Below are 25,755 nucleotides of genomic sequence, written 5' to 3' on the forward strand. Positions count from 1 at the left end.
GTACCTACAGCAAGTATGTGGTAAACATGGAGAAAGACAGATGCTGGCAAGTGGTTTAAAGCTAGACAATGAAGGGTTTGGGGGCCATGTGCTCTGGGTGGAATCCTACACAAAAAGATTGTTTAGGTCCTAATTCCAGTCCCTCAGAATGTAGCTTTATGTGGAAATAGGATTGTTGCAGATGTAATTAGTCCTGGAGCAGGATGAGCCCTTAATCCAGCATGACCAGCGTCCTTAAAAGAAGAGGTAAATTGTTGGACACACAAATGCACAGAGGGAAAACTATGTAGAAACATACAGGGAGAGGACCACCGTGTAAAGATGAAAGCAGACCATTTGAGTTACATTGTGACAAGCCAGGCAATACCTGGAGCTCCGAGGGTCAAGGATGAATCCTCTCCCATTTCTTGGCCTTGCCAGTGCTTTGATTCCAGACTTCTAGCCTCCAGAACTGAGACAATAAATATTTGTTGTTTTAAGCCATCCAGTTTGAGCTGCTTTATTATGGCAGCCCTGAGAAACTAATATACCATGTTAAGTAGTGTGGATTTGAATGTAACGGGTATACATGTGTGTGGTATGGAAGCTGCTGAAGAACTGTAGCTGAAGCAAGAGAGTGAGATGAACAGATTTGTTTGTTAGACAAAAAGCTTTGGCTGAAATGTGGAGCATAGACTCGGGGTAGGAATGGAAAGAATTGGAAAAACTTCCAAAGCTTGTTGGCCAGTAGAATCCTTCAGGATTTCCTTATCTATGAAACAAACAAAAAGGATACAGAAACAATCACCCTTTTTCTTGTCTTAGTTTCATCCAAAAGGTCGTGATAGACCTCTCCTGTCTGCATAATGTTACCTGGATAAAGGAAGGGGTATACTTTGAAATCCAGTCCTGCTAGACCACCCTTATTTAGTGATGGGAATGTCACAATGAAAAGTTAGAGTACTCATTCTATGATATGGACACTTAAAATGATTTTGATATTGATATTTTGATGTTGATAAAAAATAATTCTATTGAAAATCTCATAGCCATGAAATAAATAAAATTAGTTTTCTAGTAGCAATCCATTTGTATTCCCAGAATTCTTTTCCTTGGTCTTTATCTTAATTGGAGAAACTATCTTGAAATGTCTATTCCCATGCAAGTAAAAAACTTGTTAAGAAACATAATATCATTAAGATCTATACTAAGGATGCTGGAGCACAGCTCTTTTTCTGTCAGGTATATTTCCTAGAAGTGTCATGAATTGTGATGGTAATTGGCAGCTTTGATGAAAGTACATGACTTCTTTCTAATTGGGGTAGGCGGTATGCAAACTCTGACACCTCTAAAGCTATATACTCTTTAGCTGTTTCTAATCTTGAATAGTTTTAATAGATCCTACTATAAATATGGAAGACTTGAGCATGTTTTCAATATTTCAAGCAACATAAATGCACACACACACACACCCTACAAGTGATATATCTTTACTAAAGTGACAGAATTCACTAGAGAGCAAGAAGACATTGTTAAGGCATTCTGATTCACATTCTGCAATTTCATCATAACCTCCTGAGACACATGTTGTACTTGCATATACGGGTAAATAATTTAATGAATATAAAACATGTCTCAATATCTTTCAGTTCATTTACTGAATACCATAACTGACAATGTTACAAGATACCAATTTTATGGCAGAATCAAAAATGTATGTTTCTGATGATACTGAAGGAGCAATTTAACATGACTTCCCTTTGTTTTGAAAATGAAGTACATGTTATAATAAATTTAAAAATCAATGAGATTTTTAAATTAAGACTTCCTGAATGAACATGAAAACTTGGGTACACAGTTTGGTATTCAGATGTCTTAGGCACAATATGTAAAATTGCAATATTCATTTGGGAAAAATAAGACTCAGAGAGATGAGGAAGCTTGGTTTCAGGAAAAAGAAATAGCCAAGGGCACCACTGGACCTAGAGCCTGAGTCTTGATCTGTGGTGCAAATGCAATGCTCTACTATTGCCATGTGACCTTCCACAGCGATTAAGCTGTGGGTGCACAAACAACAGGGGGTTCTGTACTTAGTGATTCCTACAGAATGACATTTAGAGAGGCTGGAAGCCTTAATCAATATTGCATGCCAGTTTCTTATCTTGGAAAACATGTTTTCTCCAAAGAAAGAACAGAGATAAAATATTTGGGAGGGACCGTGGGTATGGATATCAATAACAGGGTGCCCTGTCTCTCTGTGATTGATATTTGTGTCAGTATCAGGAGTGGTTAAATTACCTAGATAGGAAAATACTGAACAAGCAATAATAGGCACAATTAAGAGTAGTAGCAAAAGGAAATAAAAAATGCCTGTATCACAGGAAGTGGCAGAGTTAGGTATACTTGCCCACTGGCATTCATTCATTTTTTAACTCCTTCTTCCAAACACCATTTTTTTTTATTTTTAGTTCCTAGTGCATGCTTAGCAATTGGGAAATAGCTCCATCTAAAAAATGTGTATATTATCTGGATTTCAGAAGGCAGAAGATGGCTAGTTCTGAACCTGTGCAATTGGTTTCAAATCAGGTAATCTAATAGAGGAACTCGGATCCCTCCAAAACACTGACTTGGAAAAAGAGTTATATGGATATACAGACACAGTATTGTTCATAAGTTTAAAAGCCACTATTCTCCATACTCACATGCTCAGTCTAGTTTGTTATTAAAGTATAAAATGGGAGAAGAAGAAAGATTTCTTGGAAGAAGAAAAGGAGCCAACAGTTATTAATATCCTGCTAGAGATCACTGCATTTCATTCAGTCCTCTTAGGACTGTAAAAAGCATTATTATCCCCTATTTTACAAAGAGGAAACTCAAGCATGAAACAGATAACTCACGTAAAGTAAAAAAGCCAACAAGTAGTGAATTGGAACCCAGGGCTGTCTGACTCCACTCTATTATACAGCTAAACCCTATGTAGACGAAAACTCATAAGCAAAGTAATGGAGAAACCTGCAGACCAAAAGCAATCCCATTCATGTCTTTAGCCACCAGCTGCACATATAAACCTTGGTTTTATAACTCAAAATCAACCCAGGGGGAGGAGTTGAAACAAGCACACAGTTGATGTGTGCAGGCTTCAAAAGGTGGGAAAAGCCCCTGGGGAGGTAATTGAAATTGTATGGAGGAGGGGATGGGATAAAACAGTAGGGACACATGTGAAGCTAAGAAGAAAACACATTTTGGTTTATGTATATCATATACAAGTACCCAAAGATGTATGGGAAATATCTTCAACTACTGATCATCTGATAATGCTAATATTTATATTAGGAGACATACAGAGAAGTTTAGAGACAGTATTAAAGTTCAAAAGTGAGTCAATGAGCTCAACAAAATGCTTCATTTACATGGGAATCTATAACTGTCACACTGATTTTGAGATGCAGTTTTCTAAAATTTGTATTTTTTTCCTTTTACCATTGGTTCTTGGGGTTTGGGGCCACCATCTATATGCCAGGCAGAGAGCTAAAAACCTTCACATAAACTATCTCTTACAGTATTAACACTAAGTCAGGAAGAAAGGCTTTATTATTCCCACCACACAGAAGAAGCAATTGGGAGTCAGACAGTAGCATGACTATGTATGCCATGGATTCCAAATTTAAACTCAGGATTCCTTCCTTTAAAGTCCAATGGCCTTCCTCACATACCATGCTGCATAAACTTCTCCACATGGTGAGTATAGTGCTAGCCTCATTAAAAATGCAAAAATGTTCTATGGATGTTAGGAGCTTATTAAATCTTGGTGATTGGTTGATATGTTTAATTTCAAAAGGCAAGCCAATGTATTGTGTCTACCTGCCAGTGGGGTGGGGAGTGGTGCATAGATCTAGATAATGGAAAGAACAGGGACATATATCATAGTTTGTTCACTTCCAATCCTGTGTATACAAACTAACCTAATTAGTTCTGTTTTTGCTACTGGTAAAGACACAATCTCATTTGCCCAGATACAAAGGACAGACTGCTGCTCTGGTTGAAAACTCATTGGCAGTAACCACATTTGCACTGTGGTTCCTTTGGTTGAATTTAAATTCAGTTTTATTTTAGTCAAGGGAGATTCTTCTACACTTTCATCTGAACTGAATTAATGTACAATAAATACGGCTATCAAATTTACTAATTGTGGTGAATAAGGATACCTAAGGGTTGCAGATTGTCAGGAAAAGTGCATTACAGAAGCTAAGTATTCAATTTCAAAAAGCCTTTTAACATAAATATTTCAAAATCATCTGTTTTGTTACCATTCAGCATCAATGATTTCCATTTCCCACAACCTATTCTGATATTTATAGGAACCTTAAAAAAAAAACCCTTTGCAACATATGTGGTCACCATAAAACACCACTTAAAAATTACTGGTTTTGAATAAAAGTAAAGGCATATGAAGTTTGCTACAGTGAATCAAATGAAACCTTTTTTTAATTATTCCTTTTTGAATTATGTTAGTGATAGCCGATACTCGATGCAAAGGAACTCACAGACACATGCATACACACACACACCCTGTGTCGAGTTGCCTTTCAAATGCACCAGCTTGGTTTAAACATCTTAGGATTTAGAGCTCATGATCAAATGATATTGGAAACTCTTACTAAAGTAAGTAGGCTGCCTAATCCGCAAAACTGGACATTTTCTTTGACCCTCTAACAGAGAGGATGACTTTTGCTCTTTAGTCTATTGCATAGACTGCTAGTAGCCTTTATTCATATAGTGTTGGAGGAGAGTTCCACGGCTACTAGAACCACAGGGAGGCAACCCAGTAAAACGTCCTTACTAAGGAGGAGTTGCAGAAGAGAAGGTTGAAAAATGACGGCATAGATGATAAAAAAGGCACCCATAAACTAGAGAAAGTTGCACAAATGAGGCAGGTGAATGGTTTTTAATCTAGCTTGGATGATAAGTTTGAAAGAACAGAACAATGACCCACTTAAGAAAATCAAATTCCACTTACACAGTTACTAAAGAAAATAGTGCTTATGTTATAATCATAAGAGCTATATGTATACTCAAAAGCATTTTATAAAATCTGGAAGACATATGGTAAGTGGTCTGGTGGTTTTTTATACCCTGTGTCTGGGGATTTTTTTTTTTTTGCTCTGTGAGCAAAAGCCCCAAACACTCTCTGATGAGAGTTTAAAACAAGTCAGTTTGGAAGGCACAAAACAGCCTCTAGGGATTTATCAGCTGCCCCCATTCGAAGCACTTTCATACAGGCTGATCATAAGGGCATCGAACACGGAGAGTTCCCAAGGGCTGCCGGTGTTTGCCTTCAGTGTTCACAGCATGAAGTCCCTAGGGTGATGGGACTGTTTTACATGAAGGCGGTTGCAGGCAGACTAAAATCCCAGCTTGGCCCTGAAACAGGGCTGGGGCAACTTCCTCAATCCTCAGTGCCCCATTGCCGCATTTGGAAAATTATCTACTTTACAGGGTGTTTGTGCTTATTAGATGTAAATAACTTGTGAAAGTGATATACACACAATACATTCTCAAAAGGACTTCCAGATAGGTGAAAATGAAATTGAAAAATTAGGGAATGATGAATTGTTTTTTTTTCTACTCAGAGGTGCTTCTCAAACTTCAGTGAACATAAAAATATAACCTAAGGACTCTGTAGAAATTCTGATTCAGTAAGTCTGGAGTAGGCAGACCTTAGTAATGTCTTAGGTGATTCTGACACAGTTGGTTCATGGGAAAACATTAAGAAATACAGTTCTAGAACATAATACTCTAGCCAAACTGTGAAACAGAGATTGTTTTATTTGGAATCAGTTGCACTATGATTCTTTCTTCCTATGTCACTTCTCTCCTTCAAACCTTCAGGCTTCCAAAGGCTCTGGCTCTCATCTAGAATGAGCTGCCTAAATCTACCTCATAAATAGGACTATATCAACCTTTCACATAAGTGGCATTTTTTATTAATTGTGAGATTGGTAAGACGTCCAAGTAAGAAGAACAATACACATTGCCTCTTGCCTAATTATTTAAAGTTGGGTAATGAAAGCTTTTCAACATTTTACCTCTTAGACTATAAGGCTCTGAGTTTGGGGATATTTTCATGGGAATCAGGTCTTTTCTCCCAGATGATAGCTTAATGCCACAAATGATATTTATTCCTTCACAAAGTTGATTCATGAATATTTATTCTTGGAAGAGGTCTCAGTGGTCATCTAGTCTTATTGATTTGTTTTACAAGGAAATTATAGCCCAGCCCATACCATCTGACTTGTTCTCCAACCCAGAATCTTTACAAATGGAGAAGCGTGCCACCCAAAAGAAGCCTAACTGAAAGACAATTCTACACTTGGAAAAATTTCCCTACTGAACCAAACATTGGTATCCAGTATCAAAAAGCAACCCAGGGTCTTAAATAATAGCAATAATTCCTTCACATAAATAGAATGCAGGACATTTGGGCTAACTTTTTTCAGAGTATCTAACTCATGGGCTAAGAAAGCAGGATCATGGGTTCATTCTATGAATACTCTCTCAACAGAACAAAATTACCCAGAACTCTTTTTAGACTTGTGGAAGTCAAGGACAGAAAGTTTAGCATTAAAAAGTATTAAAAAGTTACTTCCTCTGAAAATAGCTTCTCTGCCACATTCTATAATAAAATCTGAATGCCTTTTGCATAATTGCTGCTTTGGGTCATTTTCCCCATTTTCCTTCCTCATGCAAAGAAAAGTGAGAGCTGATGATATTTTAAATCTTACTCCTCATCTACTGTCTTCAGAGATTATTTTTGCACTTTATAGAATGTGTTTTGTTAACCTAGGCCCACACATCTAGCAAAACTCTCTGGAACTTTTGCCTCTAATTCTCTTCTTCAGTCCTATAAAGCTTTGAACGATATTGATTCTTCAAATGTGAAAAATTAACTTATCAGAAATAGCACACATAAAATGGGAACTGGCCAAAGAAATCCTAAGAATATTGTTTTAACTGGAAGTTGTACCATTAGCTGCTACAATTTACTGTATTCCTGTTATGGCTCTTTGCGATGTATTTATCACTGTGTGGGAACCCTTTAATCTGCTCCATACAGAGGGCAGTCGGAGCTTTCAGTGGCCTCAAAATATCATGGCGCTTGCCACAAACAACTGATGTAAATTTTGCAGGTGGCAGGTCTAACTTCTTATCTCAAAGGAAGTAACCCTTCTCTAAAAGTCAAAAAGCTGCCGTGCCTTTAACCACTTCTTTTTTTCCAGTTTTTCAGTTGACACCTTGTCATGGCTTAGGGTGGGTTGCATCAATCATTCTGGGCTCTTACAGAAAACATTTTGTGGTGGTGACTATCACATGCAAGAAGCTAAGCGCCCTTTGTGGGTGACTGCGCAGGTATCTCTGATTTCTTGCCAAATTGTTCAGAATGCCGCAAATCCATTAAATCTCTCCACAGGGAGGAAAAAATTCCCGTATCCTAGAGAGAGAATTTATGAGTTCATTTCAATCACCCCAAATAAAAGCCACCCTTAATATTCATTAGAGATTTTACAGTGGCAATATGCATTATCTATTCATATGCCCTTCTGAAAGGCCAATTTCCCTTGAAACCTTGCATGGCTCCAAGCCACTCTTTGTAGAAACAATGGCGTATGTCCAAGTGGAATCAGGGAAGGCAAATGGATGACATTCCTTTATCCATTGGTAATGATTCCATTAAGTCACTGTGGTAGCGATGAATTTGTGAGTTTTAAAAATTAAAAGACATATTTGGAATGTGCAGGCATGTCATCGTGTCACTTCTCTGCTGTCATCTGTGACCATATGTTCTAAAGTGAATGGGCTTTTCATTTTGAATTCCAAGAGATGATTTTCAAACTGATGTTTCTTTCATTTGAAAAAATGTGTATGCTGGGGACATAAGACTATGAGCCTGAGAGATTTTCATTCATCTTCTTCCTCCTACCACCATCATTTGAGCCCCCACCATCTCCAATATATTCTTGCTACTGTGGAGAGCGATCACGTATCTTGCACCCTCAACAAACAAATAAGAAACAAACAAACAGATAAGACCCAGCCATTAGCCTAAAGCACTTCTTGCAAAGCTTCCCACTGCTGTTAGGGGCCAATCAACACAATTTAGAACCTGTGAGGCCATGAGTGGTCTGACTTCTTCCTCAGACCTACCTTTGCCACATCACTTTCCTTTCCCAGTCACCCTGGCTGTTCTCTCATTCTCCCTCATTTGGGCTACTTGACTGCTATTTGAGCTCAGTCATCATTACCCCTGAAAGTGTTTTCTGAGTTCTCGAATAGCTCAAATATGCCTCTTATAGGCCTTCATAGATCCATGTAGCTCTCAGGGATCTTATCAAAGTTATTGTTTCACATTTAGCTGTGTGATTATTTATATTTTTGTCTCTGTTTGGACTATGAGATACATAGGGTCTGTTTCTGCCAAATATTTTATCCTCCTTATAAGGTTCAATGTAAATATTCCAAAATAAATTGCTGGGTGAATGAATAAATGAGTTCTTGAATTTAATCCATTTTGTGCCCTGGCTAAATATCCCTTTCTATGAGTGAAATGTGAGCTTCCATTTGGGTTGGGTGTAAGGTGAGCTGCAGTAAGGCCATATTTCTAACCCAATTATACATCAATATGGTTATATTTAATAGCTAGGACCATGAGATGCATAAAGATATTACACTGAATATTCACAATGGTTTTTAGAGTGAATTCAACTAGTTGCTTTACAACTTTCTAGGAAGGAGAGGGAATATAAATTTCTTTGCATCATTTTTCATTCTTTCCTGAAAAAGGTGTGTTATGCCTGAGAGTTATAGTCTGACTCAGAAATAAAGTATCATAAAATGCATATGTGATAAGGCTATGATAAAAATATGAAAGGAGTTTTATTAAGGTAAAATCATTTTACATACATAAGACTATGCTAAATAAAAATATGGTGATTATTTTGGAAGTCAGAAAAGGGCAATGGTGAGCCCAGCACAGACACTACCAACCCCACCTTCTTTTTGTCTGCATGCCTTGGAGAGTCACAGGAACACCTCCTGGAAGCTAAAGGCAGAGTCTACCTACAAATGTACTGTGTACTTTGAATGAGGCAGTTCTGGCTTATCTCCAGGGAGAAAACTGGGCAAACTCTATTTAAAAAATCTGAAAAATCAGAGAAAATTAGTAATTAATACAACATTATCTCATGTGAAATGAAATTGCTGAGGATTACTGATGGTGATACTGCAATGCCAAGTGTATATCCTAGTTATCTTTGTGGCCCCACAGCAGCCCAGTGCAGTAACTGATACACGAAGACATGCTGTTGTTCATTGAATGAAGGATAAATAATTATGAACACATAATTATAAATTGCAATTAAGTAGTAATAATTTCCACTAACAATAGTAGCTCTTCTTCATTAAGTTCCATCTGGATGTCAGATATACAATCCAACACTTTATGTCTAATTCTTATAAGAACTCCACAAAGAAATCTTCATTGTGTTCATTTAACAGGTAAATAAATGAAACTCAGAGAAATCAAGTAATTTAGTGACACAGACAGTAAGTAGTAAGGCTACAATTCAAGGCCAGGCTTATTTGGCTCTGACACTCATGGAGTTTCTACCATGTACACTTCCTCTTTACCAAAAAGTTTATTTACCTTTTGCTGAAAATCTAAAAAAAAAAACACTGACAGGAAAAGTCTGGACTAAGAGTTAGGAGGTTTATGGTCAGTACCATCTCTGCCATCATCTGCTGTGGGACCTCAGGTAATTCACTCAGTCTTCATTTGCCTCAGTTTCTCCATCTGTAAAATGACCATAACATTTGCCTAATTTATAGTACTAGTGTAAGATAAAATGTGTGAAAAGTTATATTGCACCTCGAAGGCAGGGACCCTTTATTAAGCTGTTAAGCCCTTACCTTGAATTGGAACTTTCACATGAATCATTTCATTTTTACACAGCAAGACAGGAACTAATGTTTTGATTTTTATAGATGAGATACAGATAGGTTACTAGCCTAGTCTCAAAAGTTACAAAACCACAATCTTTGCAGAAAAACTTTGGACTCTTTATAATAGACTGGAGCTTAAAAATCTGTAAATTATTTAACTTCTTCATGCTTCATATTTTTATTAATAAAATGGGGTTGATAATACCACCTTACTGATAGCATAGATAAAAGCACCTGAAATACAGCCAACTGCTACAGCAATGCAAGCCATGGTTATCATTATATCGACATGTCTGCATGATCAGAATAAGATCTCAAAGACATGAACACTCAAGGTAGTATCTAGTGTGTATGTGTGTGTTTGTGTCTGTGTGTGTGTGTGGTGGGTGACGGTGCCAAAAAGAGGATGTCTTACTTCTATCCAACACTTTTCACATTGCATAGCCCCTGCTTTTCTGCCTCTCTCTACAATCTTACTTAAACTTCACCCACCCATTTTTCAAAGCAGAATTTAGCCCTCTGAAATGGCAGTCAAACAGATTTTTAAAGGTAGTTCTTTTTGGGTGGCACAAGCCTTCTTAGCTCCTGAGACTGGAAACACAGACATTTGGTTCATTAAGAATTTTTCATGGCCAGGAGGACCTGATTGTATTCCAAGTGAAGTCTCCATTCACATGCATAGTTAACTCATACATGAGCGAGAGAAGAGAGGAAGTAGCCAGGACAGAGGAAGCGCAGTTGGTCAGAAAAAAAGCAAAACCAAACCAAAAACAAGCCCTAAACCTAAAATAGCTTATTTAAAGAAAAAAAGTGAGAGAAGTACGGTCAAAAATGGTCATTTGAAGTGAGAGAAATGAGCTGCCTTGAAAAAGCTGAAAGAAAATCTTTATTTACTTATCTCTGTTCATATAATTTATATTCCTCAGTGCATTTTCATAGTCCAAACCATTGAGGGTAAAAAGAATCTTAAAAATCATTGATGGTTGTCACTTTATTCTAAAGATGAGGAGACAGAAGACCGTGGAGATTAAGCAACCTGGCTCAGAGATCCTAGTAAGTGACAGAGTTGAGCTCATACGTGTCTCTCTTGGCTCCAACCTGGGCTCCTTTGATATGTAACACAGCTTCTAATCCGTCATGCTGCACACTCAGAATATGACTTTGTCTTTAACTTGCTTAGCAATATTTGAATTATGAGCTTGTTTTTCTGCTGCAAAAGAAAATCTGTCAGCACTTGGAGTGTTCTCCAGGGCTCATGATATAAAATATTCTAACATTCAGGCCACTCCTATAAAGGTCTATGTCCTGCGTTGGTGATTTGTTTTATTCTGATGAACCGTGCAAAAGAGTTAGGCTCTAAATAAGGAGGAGATGGGGGTCTCCAGTGGTCAGTGAGTGTGACTGGGCCTCCTCCTACCATTTGAGGGTCCAGTGAAACAAATGCCAACTTTTCTTATATAAGCCAAAGAGATCATGGATCCTTTTTCACTATAACAAGAACTATTATAGATGACAAATATATTATGATGATTTTAAAAAGATTTTATTGTGGCATATCAGCTCAGACTTCTCCTTTATTTGATGAACTTGAGTAAACAAGCACAGAGAAAAACAAAAACAAAAACCCTCCCCTGACAAAAAAGAGAGAAGTGGTGCAAAACCCTTAGACCAATTCATGAAAAAGGATTCTTTGATTTTCTAACAGTTCTAGAATTAGATTACAGGTTTGTTACTATAATTGGAAAAAGCCAAACATCAACCCAAATAATTAGATCTACATTGTTCTACCTCACAATTCTAATATTTTTCTTTATTTTGATATCATTAATGTACAATTACTTGAACAACACTATGGCCACTAAATCCCCCCCACTACCAAGTACCCCCAAACACCCCATCACAGTCACCATCCATCAGCGCAGCAAGATGCTATAGAATCATTACTTGTCTTCTCTGTATATGCTGCCTTCCCCATGTCCTCACCCTCCTACATTATGGATGCTAATTGTAATGCCCTGTTTTCCCCCTTATCCCTCCCTTCCCACCCATCCTCCCCAGTCCCTTTCCCTTTGGTAACTGTTAGTTCATTCTTGGGTTCTTGAGTCTGCTGCTGTTTTGTTCCTTCAGTTTTTGCTTTGTTCTTATACTCCACAGATGAGTGAAATCATTTGATACTTGTCTTTCTCTGCCTGGCTTATTTCACTGAGCATAATATTCTCTAGCTCCATCCATGTTGTTGCAAATGGTAGGATTTGTTTTTTTCTAATGGCTGAATAATATTCCACTGTGTACATGTACCACATCTTCTTTATCCATTCATCTACTGATAGACATTTAGGTTGCTTCCATATCTTGGCTATTGTAAATAGTGCTGCGATAAACATAGGGGTGTATCTGTCTTTTTCAAACTGGGCTGCTGCATTCTTAGCGTAAATACCTAAGAGTGGAATTCCTGGGTCAATTGGTATTTCTATTTTTAGTTTTTTGAGGAACCTCCATACTGCTTTCCACAATGGTTGAACTAGTTTACATTCCCACCAGCAGTGTAGAAGGGTACCCCTTTCTCCACATCCTTGACAACATTTGTTGCTGTTTGTCTTTTGGATGTTGTCCATCCTAACCAGTGTGAGGTGATATCTCACCGTGGTTTTAATTTGTATTTTCCTGATGATTAGCAATGTGAAGCATCTTTCCATATGTCTGTTGGTCATTTGAATTTCTTCTTTGGAGAAGTGTCTCTTCAGATCATGTGCCCATTTTTTTTATAGGATTATTTGCTTTTTGTTTGTTGAGATGTGTGAGCTATTTATATATTTTGAATGTCAACCCATTATCAGATCTGTCATTTATGAACATATTCTCCCATACTGTAGGATGTCTTTTTGTTCTACTGGTGGTATCCTTTGCTGTACAGAAGCTTTTTAGTTTAATATAGTCCCACTTGTTCATTTCTGCTTTTGTTTCCCTTGTCTGGGGAGATGTGTTCATGAAGAAGTTGCTCATGTTTACGCCCAAGAGATTTTTGCCTATATTTTTTTTCTAAGAGTTTTATGCTTTCATGACTTACGTTCAGGTCTTTGATCCATTTTGAGCTTACTTTTGTGTACAGGGTTAGACAATAATCCAGTTTAATTCTCTTACATGTAGCTGTCCAGTTTTGCCAACACCGGCTGGTGAAGAGGCTGTCATTTCCCCATTGTATATCCATGGCTCCTTTATCATATATTAATTGACTATATATGCTTGGATTTATATCTGGACTCTCTAGTCTGTTCCACTGGTCTATGGGTCTGTTCTTGTGCCAGTATCAAATTGTCTTGATTATTGTGACTTTGGTAGAGCTTGAAATCAGGGAGTGTAATTTCCCCTGCTTTATTCATCCTTCTCAGGATTGCTGAGAGGTGGTTCTATATGAATTTTAGAACTATTTACTCTAGTTCATTGAAGAATACTTTAGGTATTTTGATATGGATTGCATTGAATCTATAGATTGCTTTAGACAAGATGGCAATTTTGACAATATTAATTCTTCCAAGCCAAGAACATGGGATGAATTTCCATTTATTAGTGTCCTCTTTAATTTACTTTAAGAGTGTCCCATAGTTTTCAGGGTATAGGTCTTTCACTTCCTTGGTTAGGTTTATTCCTAGGTATTTTATTCTTTTTGATGCAATTGTGAATGGAATTGTTTCCTGATTTCTCTTTCTGCTAGTTCATTGTTAGTGTATAGGAATGCAACAGATTTCAATGTATTAATTTTGTATCCTGCAACTTTGCTGAATTCAGATATTAGATCTAGTAATTTTGGAGTGGATTCTTCAGGGTTTTTTATGTACAATATCATGTCATCTGCAAACAGGGACAGTTTGACTTCTTCCTTGCCAATCTGGATGCCTTTTATTTATTTGTGTTGTCTGATTGCCGTGGCTAGGACCTCCAGTACTATGTTGAATAAGAGTGGGGAGAGTGGGCATCCTTGTCTTGTTCCCGATCTTAAAGGAAAAGCTTTCAGCTTCTCGCTGTCAAGTATAATATTGGCTGTGGGTTTGTCATATATGGCCTTTATTACATCAAGGTACTTGCCCTCTATACCCATTTGTTGAGAGTTTTTATCATGAATGGATGTTGAATTATGTCAAATGCTTTTTCAGCATCTATGGAGATGATCATGTGGTTTTTGTCCTTCTTTTTGTTGATGTAGTGGATGATGTTGAAGGATTTTCGAATATTGTACCATCCTTGCATCCCTGGGATAAATCCCACTTGATCATCATAGATGATCTTTTTGATGTATTTTTGAATTCAGTTTGCTAATATTTTCTTGAGTATTTTTGCATCCATGTTCATCAGGGATATTGGTCTGTAATTTTCTTTTTTTGTGGTGTCTTTGCCTGGTTTTGGTATTAGATTGATGTTGGCCTCATAGAATGAGTTTGGGAGTATTCCTTCCTCTTCTACTTTTTAGAAAACTTTAAGGAGGATGGGTAATAAGTCTTCACTAAATGTTTGATAAAATTCAGCAGTGGAACCATGTGGTCCAGGGGTTTTGTTCTTAGGTAGTTTTTTGATTACCAATTCAATTTCTCTGCTGGTAATTGGTCTACTCAGATTTTCTGTTTCTTCCTGGGTCAGCTTTGGAAAGTCATATTTTTCTAGAAAGTTGTCCATTTCTTCTAGGTTATCCAGTTTGTTACCATATAATTTTTCATAGTATTCTCTCATAATTCTTTGTATTTCTGTGGTGTCTGTGGTGATTTTTCCTTTCTCATTTCTGATTCTGTTTATATGTGTAGACTCTTTTCCTTGATTAGTCTGGCTAGGGGTTTATCGGTTTTGTTTATTTTCTCAAAGAACCAGCTGCTGCTTTCACTGATTCTTTCTATTGTTTTATTCTTCTCAATTTTATTTATTTCTTCTTTAATCTTTATTATGCCCCTCCTTCTACTGACTTTGGGCCTCATTTGTTCTTCGTTTTCTAGTTTCACTAATTGTGAGTTTAGACTGTTCATATGGGATTGTTCTTCTTTCCTGAGGTACGTCTGTATTGCAATATATTACCCTCTTATCACAGCCTTTGCTGCATCCCACAGATTTTGTGTTGTTGAATTATAATTGTCATTTGTCTCCAAATATTGCTTTATCTCTATTTTTATTTGGTCATTGATCCACTGATTACTTAGGAGCATGTTATTAAGTGTCCATGTGTTTGTGGGCTTTTTCCTTTTCTTTGTGTAATTTATTTCTAGTTTCATACCTTTGTGATCTGAGTAGCTGGTTAGTAAAATTTCAATCTTTTTGAATTTACTGAGGTTCTTTTTGTGGCCTAGTATATGATCTATTCTTGAAAATTGTTCCATGTGCACTTGAGAAGAATGTGTATCCTGTTGCTTTTGGATGGAGTGTTTGGTAGATGTCCATTAGTTCCATCTGTTGTAATATGTTGTTCAGTGCCTTTGTCTCTTTACTTATTTTCTGTCTGGTTGTCTGTTCTTTGGAGTGATTTGTGTGTTGAATCTCCTAAAATGAATGCATTGCATTCTATTTCCCCCATTAATTCTGTTAGCATTTGTTTCACATATGTAGGTGATCCTGTGTTGGGTGCATATATATTTATAATAGTTATATTCTCTTGTTGGACTGATACCTTTATCATTATGTAATGTCCTTCTTTGTCTCTTGTGACTTACTTTGTTTTGAAGTCTATTTTGTCTGATACAAGTACTACAACTCCTGCTTTTTTCTCCCTGTTTGTTGCATGAAATATCTTTTTCCATCCCTTTACTTTCAGTCTGTGTATGTCTTTGGGTTTGAAGTGAGTCTCTTGTAGGCAGCATATAGATGGGTCTTGTTTTTTCATCCATTCAGTGACTCTATGTCTTTTGATTGGTGCATTCAGAACATTTACATTTAGGGTGGTTATCAACAGGTATGTACTTATTGCCATCGCAGGCTTTATATTCGTGGTTACCAAAGGTTGAAGGATAATTCCCTTATTATCTAACAGTCTAATTTAACCCACTTTGTGTGCTATTGCAAACAGAACCTAAAGGTTCTTCTTTTTTTTCCCTCCTTTTTCTTCCTCCTCCATTCTTTGTATGTTATGAATCATATTCTGTGCTCTTTGTCTATCCCTTGGGTGACATCTGCTTAGCCTTAGGAATACTTCCATCTTTAGGAGTCCCTCCAAAATGCCCTGTAGAGGTGGTTTGTGGGAGGTAAATTCTCTCAACTTTTTCTTATCTAAAAATTGTTTAATCCCTCCTTCAAATTTAACTGATAACCTTGTCAGGTATAGTATTCTTGGTTCAAGGCCCTTCTGCTTCATTGTATTAAATATATCATGCCACTCCCTTCTGGCCTATAAGGTTCCTGTTGAGAAGTCTGATGATAGCCTGATGGGTTTTCCTTTGTATGTGATCTTTTTTCTCTCTCTAGCTGCTTTTAAAGTCTGTCTTTATCCTTGATCTTTGCCATTTTAATTATTATATGTCTTGATGTTGTCTTCCTTGGGTCTTTCCTGTTGGGAGATCTGTGCACCTCCATGGCCTGAGAGACTATCTCCTTCCCCAGATTGGGGAAGTTTTCAGCAATTACCTCCTCAGTGACACTTTCTATCCCTTTTTCTCTCTCTTCTTCTTCTGGTACCCCTATAATATGAATATTGTTCCGTTTGGATTGGTCACACAGTTCTCTCAATATTCTTTCACTCTTAGAGATTCCTTTTTCTCTTTGTACCTCAGTTTCTTTGTATTCCTCTTCTCTAATTTTTATTCCATTTACCGTCTCTTCTACTACATCTAATCTGATTCTAAATCCCTCCATTGTATGTTTCATTTCAGATATGGAATTTCTTAATGATTGAATCTCCAACTTTAATTTGTTCCTGAGTTCTTGAATATTTTTATGTACCTCCACAAGCATGTTTATGATTTTTATTTTGAACTCTCTGTCAGGCAGATTGGTGAGTTCAGTTTCAGTAGGCCCTTTTTCTGAGGTTTGTGAGATTTTGGTCTGAACCATGATCTTTTGACATTTCATATTTCTGTGTGGTGCCCACGAGTGTCCAGAAGCTCTAGTTTCTGGAGCTTCTCAACCTCTAGAGTGAGGCTGGGGGTCATAGGGGAGTGGAGCTAGTGCCTGTGGGGAGGAAAGATCTCTTTCCTTATTCCCATCTGCAGTGCCTGTCTCAAGTGTCAGAGCCAGTGGGCCAAGCACACAGGTGTAAGCCTCTGCGCTTTGCGTCTATAGCTGTTGTAGGCAGGGCCTCCTTATGGCTGGCTTGATGCCAGTGCAGTGATTGTAGGTATGTGAACCGGTGAGGACAGGCTAGGAGGGAGGCACAGCATGTTGCACGTCACAGTGGGGGGCCTCAGAACTGAGTAGGCAACCAGGAGATGGGGCGCCTGAAGCTCCTCAAGGTTCCCTACCAGCTGGGCAGAGCACGCCGAGACAACCTTGTCCAGCTCTCCCCTTCCCAGCGCAGCAAGCTCCATGCAAACCCCATTCCTTCAGCAACCCTCTCGCTGCTAGGAAGCCTCTCACACCGCCTGCCTTTCCTTTGTCCCAGAGCGGCCGGGTGTGGATCCCCCCTCCACAAATGGCCAGAATCTTTCTCTCAAGCACTCTGCCTGTCCCAGCTCCCCAACATCCAGAGCACCACACAGTGTAGGTTTCTGCTCCCAAAGCAGACCTCCAGGGCTTGGTGTTCAGCAGTTCTAGGCTTCCACCCCCTTCCCTGCTCCATTTCTCTTCCTTCCGCCAGTGAGCTGGTGTGGGGGAAGGGCTTGGGTCCCACTGGATTAAGGCTTTCGTACGTTACCCTGTATTCATGAGGTCTGCTCTGTTCGTGAGGTCTACATGCAGTCTGGTTCAGCCTTCTTTTTTGTTGCTGTTTTAGGGTTAGTTGTAGCAATTAACTATATTTTCATACTATTTTTGGTTTTGGGAGGAATTCTCCATCTCACCTCTCATGCCGCTATCTTGAATCTCTCTCAAAATTCTAATTTAATGTTATTCTGGTCATCCTGGACTTATAAAATAGTATTTTACAATTATAAAACAATTACATTTTCTCATTTTATGTTGATATTTATCATATAAGATTTTATTAGAAAAGACTTGTAAACTTTTATACACACTCATAACTTACTTTCCTCAAACTCAATCTCAATAATTTCCACACTTCTGAAATTTTTCCCTATTATATTATCTCATAATTTAAGTGTTTCTTTTACTACTTCTTTTTTTTTTTAATGTAAAATGTGTTTTATGTCTGCAAGATCTTTTCTAGATATACTGTATGTGAATTCTTCTATACTTGGGTCTCTGTTTCGTTCTTTCATGACTTTGACTTTCCTTCTTCCTGAAGGAGCTTTTTTAAAATCATTTTTTAAACATATTACATTATTTTTATAAAACAGATTTCAAATATTTGACACAGCTGAATGGTGACATGAATATTTGCTTCCCCTTTTCAAGTCACAATTACTTCCATTTCCTAATTTTGTAAAAATAATTTGTTTATCCTCCTTATAAGTCTGAAAGTTATCCCAATATCATATTAAAGTAAAGTCTCATCTCCTTTGCAGCATACAAACTTTATTCTTTCTTGCCCTTATTCCCAACCAAGCCTATGGCTCACTTTCCTCTTTTTGTTAAGGTGTTTCAAGCCCTTAGCATGCAAAGCTTCATAAGTACCTTTCAATCACTCTTCTTGTAAATTGATTACAAACACTTGGCTTTAAATATTATTTTTGGTTACTTCCACTATTACTTTTCTTAATGCATCTGAAATCCCCTCTCAACACCACTCATCTTGATCTTAGGAAAGACCCACATCCTTAAGTAGTTTTTCCTTTCACATTTCTTTTATGAAGTATGTGCTTTCTTAAATCTAATCTTTTACCTTTCACAATTATATCAATTCCATTATCACATATCTTTCCTCACTTCACAGATCCCACAGATCTTACAAACAACTAAACTGTATGTCAAATATCTGTGTGTGTCTCATTCTCCTCCCTTGACTTCCACGAAGAGCCCCTTACAAATAATACATTTCCCTGTCTGGATTCAGTTTGCTCATGACATCTCAACTGAATAAAATGTTGCTTCTTTCTGAGCCTCTGGATTCTTTGATTTTGCTATAAATATTACCTACTGTTGACTGAGATCCAACACTATTTCATTTAATCTTCCCTTTAGCCCTGTATGGTAGATATCTATAACCTTGTTTTACATATGGGTATTTTTAGTATGCAGAGAGTCTTTCAGAGGAAAGGGGATGACTAACATCTGAAACCAATGTACAGAACTGGTATTAGTGGGTTGAAGAGAGTAAGGAGTTTGTCCAAGCTCACTCTGCTGGGAATGTCAGAGTTGGCGTTAAGCTCAGCTCTCTGAGAGCCAACCTTAAGAGTGGGACCCTGAAGTGGGCTTAGAAGGAAGCCATACATGGGTAAATAAGGACTTTTTGGAAGACAATTCATTTCCAGCCACATCAAACTGATTTGATAAATGAACATCAAAGACACTGGAACCCACTATTGCTGCAATTTTCTGAAGTTAAGGAGGAACTAGCATCTTTGTTGATTGGTTTCATTCCCCCTGAAATGTGGGGATCTAAGCTCAGCTGCAGCATATCTGCATATGTTGGTACATTAACAAAATCTGGTCACACTCTGACCCTTTAAAATTGCAATAATATCACCTCCGACTACCTGTCATTGGGACTAACGCTCGTTTTAGAAGCACATCTTTTCCCTCAATTCTATCTGCCTATATATCTTCTATAGAATGAAAAGTTATAACCCAAATAATATACCTACAATTATTACCAAAAGTATATCAGCTATGTTAAAATGATACTGGGTATTTTCACTTGGTATTATTATAGAATATATGCGTAGAATATAAAAATGATGATTTGCACTCATCCACCTTCTTTCACTCTATGTCTCAGATCCTTGAGGGCAAGTGCTCTCATTAAGTTCACCAAAACTGTTTAACTCTAACATGTTCTTGAACCCTCTTCCAAAGTCCAGTGAGGTTTTCCTGTCACAAATGCTAAACATTATCATTTGAAATTCTGAGCTCACAATTCTGCAGATAAAAGTCATTTACTTAATCATTTAGTTATGTACTAAAACAGACAAGACTACATGAATAAAAAGGAAAACATTACTATGCATATATATATATATATATATATATATATACCTAAATCTAACCACATATCCACAAATTCACACAATAACTAAGTTTATTTATAACTCTGAATTAATATAAGAACAGCTATAAGAAAGAAGAAATGTTTTATGTAGATAAATGGAAACAAAGTTCATTGGTTTCTAAAATTCTATTCATTTAGTCAGCAAACATGCCATAACATTTTCGGGACTATGGAGGATACAAAGATTAGTTACTTATAGCAAATAAACAAATGCCCAACTAATTCCACTACAGGGTAGAGTATGATAAGCTCCATGATGACAGAGGCAGCGTATGTATTGTCTAGCTCTGTATCTCCAGTGTCTAATATTGTGACTGGCATACAGTGATGACAATATGTGTTTGATGAATATAAAATGCAAGAATTACGCCCTTAAGTGGTCTAAAAGTTCAAAGGAAGGAAAGATTACTTCTGTCTGGCATGAGCCAGGAAGGCTTTCTAGAGGAAAAAATATTTGATCTGGTTTTAAGGGATGGGGTAATGATTTTAAAAGTTAAACTAACATGCCAGGCAGAGGCCAATACATAAACACAGAGATGGAGAGGCAAGAAAATGCAAGACAGTCATTAGGAACAGCAAATCATTTGGTTTGGCAGTCCAGCATAGAAAATCTATGAGGAAGAAGAAGTAGACAAAGCTTGAGAAGTTAGATTTGAGCCCCAGCTGCTGAAATCCAGAAACATCAAGTCAAGGAGTCCAGATTTTATTCTCAAAGGAAGTTCTAAATATTTGTGTTTGATCCTGACTCTGAAGCTGTCCGTGTCTTCAGAAGTAGTTCTTAATTATATTACCAGCTGCCTTCTAAGAAACTGCTCCAAGAAGAAGGCTGCAAAGTCCAGCAGCCCCCAAAAGAAGATTAAGTTAAAGTGGGGAGACAGTCCTAAAAAAAATTAATGTTGGACAGTTCCATCAATTCCAAGTCTGCTACTAGACACCTGAACTATTTAATGTGGTACTTTAAACAAAGATTCCTTTAGCTCTAGTCTGCAAAGATCTAACAATACACAAATCTTAAAAGGTGGAATGAATTCCAAGAAAGAATAAACCTCTTCCGAGAGCTTTAAATGCACCATGAAACATAGCCTCTGTATAATGAGACTGATTCTTAGTGCAGAATGGTATAGAGTGAGATTCCTGGATACACAGAGTTGTTCCATTCATTCACTACAAACACAAATGACCATGAACTGTAGGGAAATAAAGGTACAATACATGCCTTAAGCAACTTACAATCATGTGTTGAAAAAAAAATTAGATACTCTTAAGCCCTGAAATATTTGCGTTATTTAATTTTGGTTTCTCAATTAACTCATGAGTTTAATATTATTATTTTTCATTTTATAATTGAGAAAATAAAGATTAAAAGGTTTCAACAATTTGCCTAAGCTAAACAAGTAGAAGAGCTTGGATCCAAATTTGTCTAATACTAAAGTCCGCACTCTCTCACAACCATATAGCCTTAGTGCCTAGCTTAGCATAAAGAAAATACTTATAATGTATTAGTTAAAAGCAGCTTTCCTAGCATAAGACTGTCCAGGTTCTAGATCTTGGCTCCACTTCTTTTTAGCTCTGAGACATTGTACCTGTTAGTAACTTGTTGTTCCTCATTTTTCTCAATTGTAAAATGGGGAATTAATATCAGAATAATACTCTCTATCTTACAGGTTATTGTAAAATTTAAATGAAATAATACATGTAAAGTACTTATGGAAATGGCAATCACAAAGAAAATGCTCATTTAAGTTAGCTATTATTTGTCAGTGGACTTCATGACAACAGCAATAAATTAGACAATTCAATGTACATCTTCTTGATCTGGATTAACACCCAAAGTTTTACTTCAATTAAAAAGGATAATATATCCCTGGAAAATATTATGTAGTAGTTTATTTGAACACAAATATGCAATAGTAACATGATAGCAAAAATCACAAGGGCTGCATTGCCTTTTAGAAAGACAGCTCTAGTTCAAGTGCCTTTCCTAACTGATAAATGTAACTGATCAGCACTTTTTAGTTCTCTGTTTCTTTCCAGTGCAAACAAACAGATAAGATGATACATTTCCATAGTTAACAAACTTACCCATGAATGTAGGAGGTCCGTATCTGTACAAGAGGACTTGAGACGTGCATGGTGAGCGCAGTGGGGACAGTTTCCCCAGGGTCCAGTGTGGGTAGTTTGGAAATCCACACACGTCCAGAGCAGGTTTTCTGGAAACAGCTTCCAGCTATTCCACATCTGAACTTTACTTTCATTGTGGGATAACATTTCTGCCAAACTGCATCCAGTTGAAGTGCTGGATTCAACCAGTGATGCAGAAAGAGAATCCAATCTAACCTCTATTGCTTCCTTTCTTCTTGTGCTAACATTACTAACTTTCTTTTCTTGAGACTTGGCTAATTTCATGCAGGAAATCAATGTTTCATCTTCATCTTCTGAATGATAAAGAAAAATAAGTAAATATAATAATTATGTACATATAGAAATTATGAATATTATACTTCCCTTTACATAGTAGAGATGAATGGAAACCAGAGGATAAATCAGGAAGTCATTTAATTTCACAAAATAATGTATATAGCATTTTTTTAAAGAGTAAGTCTTGTATAAATTAAATGATTTGTTTTGTAAAAAGAGATTTACCTAAAATATATATATGAAGCCATATAATAATGATTAAAGTCAGATTGACTGGAATGACTAGAAGCCACATTCAAATGAAATGAAGCCACATTGAAAAAAAAGAAGTTCCCACATCTTATAAGCATGATACGGTGTCCTTCAGTTCTTAAATCTTTTTAATTTTTTGAGGTCATGTGTATAAGAGAGCATCATCAGGAAGCAAATGAAACCTTGCGTCACTTAAAAGAGTGAACTCTCAGTGTATATGGGCTGAAATCCTATTGGTATTCTAAACAAAATTTTCATATCAATCTGCAAAGAGATTTATGTATGCAGTGCATCTTAGAGTGAAATATTTTGGAAAAGCAAGAGCACAACAGAGAAAACAAAGAAAAAAGCCTATCTTTAGAACTATAAAATTGGCTAGTGAGACCTGTCTATATCTGCATGCAATGAAGGGTCTTATGAAATTTTCAGTAGTATATAAACACAGTTAGAGAACATAGAAATATATGTTACCCATAGTAAATTGTACCATATCATTGAGTCACTTTAAGTCCAAATGTTAACTAGGGTAAACAAAAGATTACAATTAAGAGGGCATTATTTAAAATAAATAAATGAAAATCAAAGTTGCATGTTACGACACGTCAATTTGCTGCCCTCACATCAAAACTGAAAAATACTGTTTTTGTTTGCTATGGATAAGAAATGGTAACAGTGGACAATTCTGACCCTTATTCCCTTGCTGAGCTTTACCCATAGCTTTCTCTTAACTCTATTCCTGAGTCTGGTCTGGAGGGAAGAAGAAATGGGATATAAGGTGAAATTCAGAAATAGAGGAGGGATATCTGTTTCACAAATAACTTGGAAATAGAAAAAAAGAAACCCTCAGTGTTAATGATTATTTTAAGGTCTTATCAAAATGTTCTTCATTAATATATGCTACCCCAGTTCTTCCTCAAAGCAATTTTAGCTGCTCATTGAGTTCTTACTTACGGAGATTTATTAATGTAGGTTTCATGTCCTTCAGACTTGGCATCCTGGCTTTCTTGGTCCAAACCAGTTTCTTTATTCTTTTAAAAGTCCCCATTGAGTCTGCTGGGTCACCACCTGATTCTACGGTCTAGCACAAACACAGCTCAAGGTAAAGACAAGTTATTCTTCACAAAAGATAATACATAAAAGGTTTGAGATCATTAATGTGGGAAAATTAATAATGTGATCTTAAAACAAGTAGCCTGAGACAATTTAAACAGTAGCTTGAAAGCACACCACATTTTGGGGGTTCAAACTTGCAAAACATTATAACTGGCCAGCCATACTAAAGCAGGGTATTTTTTATCAAAATTTTTTTGTACTTCAAAATTCAGCAAGAAGGATTGAATCCAGAGCTATCTATAAAAGACTTGCTCCTGCTCAATGTGAAATAGTGGAAAAGAACATGGTCTTTGCAGCATAACATAGATGGAACAAGTTGTATAAAGTTGCTACCAGGAAGCATTGGAATAGATGGATGGTGTGCAATAAAAGCTGAATTCATATTTTTTCATTTTCCTTTCATAAATTTCTGGCACAACAGCATTTTATTTCAAGCATGGAGTATTTTATTTTTCTTTCTTTCTTTTTTTATTAAGGCATCGCCGATACACTCTCTCATGAAGGCCTCACAAGAAAAACAGTGTGGCCACCACATTCACCCCGACGGAGCTCCTCTGCACACCTCCCCAGAGTCACCATCCACCAGTGCAGCAAGATGCCACAGAGTCCCCACCTGTCCTCTCTCTGATACACTGTCTGATACACTGTCTTCTCTGTGACCCCACACATGGAGTGTTTTCAAATAATATACTATTCTTTAACTAGCCTCCTGCTTTCTAGAAATACATACTGAGAAAAACAAAACAAGCAACTGCATTCCATATTATCTTTTAGTATAAAAGTGTCACTGGTTTATTATGGCAAAAAATATCAATGAAAGAACTAACATTGTATTAAGGACTTTTAAAATGTCTTTAGAAGATACAGAAATATTTCCTGCTAGCTTAATATTGGTGAATTTGTATTTATATTTCCCTTATTATGTTTAGGGTAGCTTACTTTTGTTTAAAAATATTTTGGAAGTTAATACTCTGTGGCAAATTTTATACTAATTGTATTCTGTTGTTCCAACTAGATATAAAGTAATACATAGAGGAATACTTCTTTTTCATCCAGAAAGCTCTGGACTCAGAAATATTTATCCTCTTGCTTCTACCTCATTCTTTCCATTGAACAACCAATAAATGGAATCTAAATAAATACTACAATTTTCAAAAAGGTGAATGATTTTCTTCCTCATAAATGTTTGAGTAGATGTATTTATAATAGTGTTTTCCAGTCCTTTGAGAGACACTATAAACCCAAAGAAATACTTGGAGGAAAAGGATCTCTGTTACGTGACGTGGGTAAAACTGCAATATTTCCAGAATATCTTGCCTGGCCTTGGTGCATCTCTGTATCAATAGGTGATTACAAGGGCAGGGGAGTGAGGGTGCATCGGAACCAGGAAGGCTTGCTGGGGCCCTTCCGCAGCTGGGTGACAGGAGACACAGGTGAGTGGAAGTAGACAACTGCTGTAAGCAATAAATGAGTTTCTCCCACTTTATTTCTCCCTTTGACTGATTTTGGCTTCAAAGGTTATTTGTCCCTGGCTGGGAACATATTTTCCCCACAGAGTTCATGCAAACATTTCCAATCATTATATCCAGCTCTTATTCTTGGTCTTTAAGAATAACTTTGAGCAACCAGTATAAACTCTATGTTTCATCTCTGGAAATGTGATGTTTTGTCAGAGCAAGACATACTTTTAAATTAAATAAATGGCAAAAATTGAAATCATTTTAATCTTCCAGAGAGGACTGTGATGAGATTTTCTTAGATGTGCA

At 36.9% G+C, this 25,755-nt stretch overlaps 1 protein-coding gene across 5 annotated transcripts in view; it reads right to left on the reverse strand.

Moving 5' to 3' along the window:
* SAMSN1 (SAM domain, SH3 domain and nuclear localization signals 1) overlaps window positions 1-25,755 on the reverse strand; it is a 448,469-nt gene that overhangs the window by 60,059 nt on the left and 362,655 nt on the right. For all 5 annotated transcript variants that reach the window (XM_073231831.1, XM_073231830.1, XM_073231829.1 and 2 more), the window contains 2 exons: window positions 23,828-23,954; window positions 22,289-22,641 (listed from right to left, as the gene is read on the reverse strand). In XM_073231831.1, the coding sequence (XP_073087932.1) occupies window positions 22,289-22,641; window positions 23,828-23,954 (480 nt within the window). The remainder of the gene's footprint in view (window positions 1-22,288; window positions 22,642-23,827; window positions 23,955-25,755) is intronic.

The sequence above is a fragment of the Manis javanica genome, chromosome 3, assembly GCF_040802235.1.
Source record: "Manis javanica isolate MJ-LG chromosome 3, MJ_LKY, whole genome shotgun sequence".
NCBI lineage: Eukaryota > Metazoa > Chordata > Mammalia > Pholidota > Manidae > Manis > Manis javanica.